The sequence below is a fragment of the Heteronotia binoei genome, chromosome 11 (assembly GCF_032191835.1).
Source record: "Heteronotia binoei isolate CCM8104 ecotype False Entrance Well chromosome 11, APGP_CSIRO_Hbin_v1, whole genome shotgun sequence".
Taxonomy (NCBI): Eukaryota; Metazoa; Chordata; class Lepidosauria; order Squamata; family Gekkonidae; genus Heteronotia; species Heteronotia binoei.
The window spans coordinates 81834481-81836622 of NC_083233.1; the positions used below are offsets into that span (position 1 = coordinate 81834481).

A 2142-nucleotide genomic window follows, 5' to 3' on the forward strand; every position below is an offset into this window, starting at 1 on the left:
GGCCTGGTGCTCCCCAGCCCTCCCCCCACAGAAAACCCTCCCATTTGAACGAAGGAAGCCAATGGCAGCCCTGCTTTACAGAGGCCCCGCCCGCCTTCTGAAAACTCAGCAGATAAGTACTGGGGAGTGCCAGGGTGCCCAAAGGGGAACCCTGGTTTGGAGGCATCCTGTTTCCTTTGCTTGGGGGGCAGGGAAATACCTCCCTGGCTCTATAATGTCAGCCAGTCAAAAGAAGGGACCAGAGGCCAGGAAAGAGAAGATGGGACCCAACCCTGGGAGCTCTCCGACTGCCAACAAACAGCCCCAGGGGCAGAAGGGCAACGAAACCATTTGGTCGGGTCATTTAACAGAGGTTGTTCAGCTAGAAATTCACATGGAATGTGGTGACAGTGCTCTCAGCCCCTGCCACGACCGTTCATGAGGATGGAACTTCCACGGGGATTCCTCCAGAATTGGACCCAAGTGCCAGATTGTCCCACTTGTCTTGTGGGCAGTGATTGTTGGAGGGTGCTCAGGCCCAAAACTAGAGCCAGTTTTACACTGGGATTGCCACTCGAGACAAAACTTGGATATTGGATCTTCTTCAAGTCCACCCTGGCCTACCAAATAACGGGTTGGATCTCTTGGATCCATTCTGCTAACGGCGGCACCTTCACTGGAGCCAGGTGACTTCTGCCTGCCCTCGAACCAGGGAAAAGCTCCACCATCAGCACAACGGAGCTGCAGGATCCGGCCTTTCTGTTAAGTGAGTGTGGCCAAGCGTTCCCATAGTAACAGAGCAGTCCATGAAGGCAACAAATGCAGGGCGCAACTTCTAATGAGATTTTTGCGGTCTCCCACAATGATGGAAGGACCTTCTGTTGCCCACAGCGTAGAAAGTTAAGTCCATCACTGATCTAACACTATAACTTTCCGACACTAAAGCCAGCTGATGGCAAATAAGGTCCGTTTTTCCTCAGTTTTTAGTCTCCTGAGCTGCCGGCATCACAAGCGTCAAAACAAGACTCCAGATTTGCTGAGGCGTCTGCGGTGGAATAGTCAGTCCCGGCCGATTCCTCAAAAGAAGCTGGCGTGGTTTCCTCCACCTGTTGACTGCCCACAGTGGGGGGCACATCTCCACCCCTGACTTCAGCATCTGCCGGGTTGTGGTTAGCTAAAGTCTCTGCAGGAAGTTCCGCCTTCTCTGGTGGACTCTCCTGGACTTTGGTAGTTGCCTCCTCTTCTTTTCTGTCAGCCTCTGGGACTTGAGCATCTTCCTCTTTCTCCTTGGTCGGTTTCTCCTCTACTTTGGTGCTCTCTCCATTTGGTGTGACGGCCTTGGTTGGGGATTTGAGGTTTTGGGCCGCTGCTAAGATGTCCGCTTGCAGTTGTTTGGTGGAATCGACAGGCTCTTCCTGGCGGGAATCGCCAACCTTCTCAGGGACTTCGCTGAAAGCTTTGCCTCCCCCAGACTTGTCGTTCTGGTCCACGTACTTCTTCTTCGGGAAAGACGACGGGTAGTACGCCGAGGCCTTGTGCTTCTGTCGGACGATGACGGCGGCACAGATGATGAAGAGGAAGAGGAAGACCAAAGAGCCGACCACAATGATCAACAGCATGTACTCTCGGAAGAAATCCACGATCCCGTCCAATAAGTTGAGGGTGGCCGACGTCTCGTTCACCGAGGTCACAAGGATGTCATCTGACGTAGGGCTCACCCCTAACGTGACGCTCACAGGGGGTGGGATGGAGGGAGCCCCCTCCCCTTCTCCACTCCCGCCGTTGTCCTCCAGGGCAGCTGCAGGAAGGTGCCGAGATCGGGAAGAGCAGAGGGGAGCCGTCAGCACAAGAAGGAGGCAGACGCCTCTTGCGGCAGCCATGACGGTGGTCGATCTGGACTGAGCTCTGCAAAGCAAGTCAACAAAGAAAGAGGGTCAGTTCTCTTCCCCTTGCATCACTGCTAAGAACAAATGTTAACATTTATTGGCCTGGAACAATGGTTCTCCGTACCCAGGTGTTTGGAGCAGCTGGAGGGCCCCCGGGCCACCAACTCTCCCATCCACAGACCACCCCAGCTGCACGCCCTTCTCCTCCCACTCACCAATGCTCCACTAGCTGTGCTCCAGGCTAAACATGCTGCCCAGCAGTGTTGGGGAAGAGCAC

The 2142-nt window shown here is 54.7% G+C and overlaps 1 protein-coding gene across 1 annotated transcript; it reads right to left on the minus strand.

Moving 5' to 3' along the window:
- Nucleotides 1-962: 962 nt before the first annotated feature.
- Nucleotides 963-1860, minus strand: TMEM119 (transmembrane protein 119). The gene has a single exon (XM_060249175.1). It carries the CDS (start codon nt 1857-1859, stop codon nt 963-965), a length of 897 nt encoding a protein of 298 aa, XP_060105158.1. The 5' UTR covers nt 1860.
- Nucleotides 1861-2142: the final 282 nt, after the last annotated feature.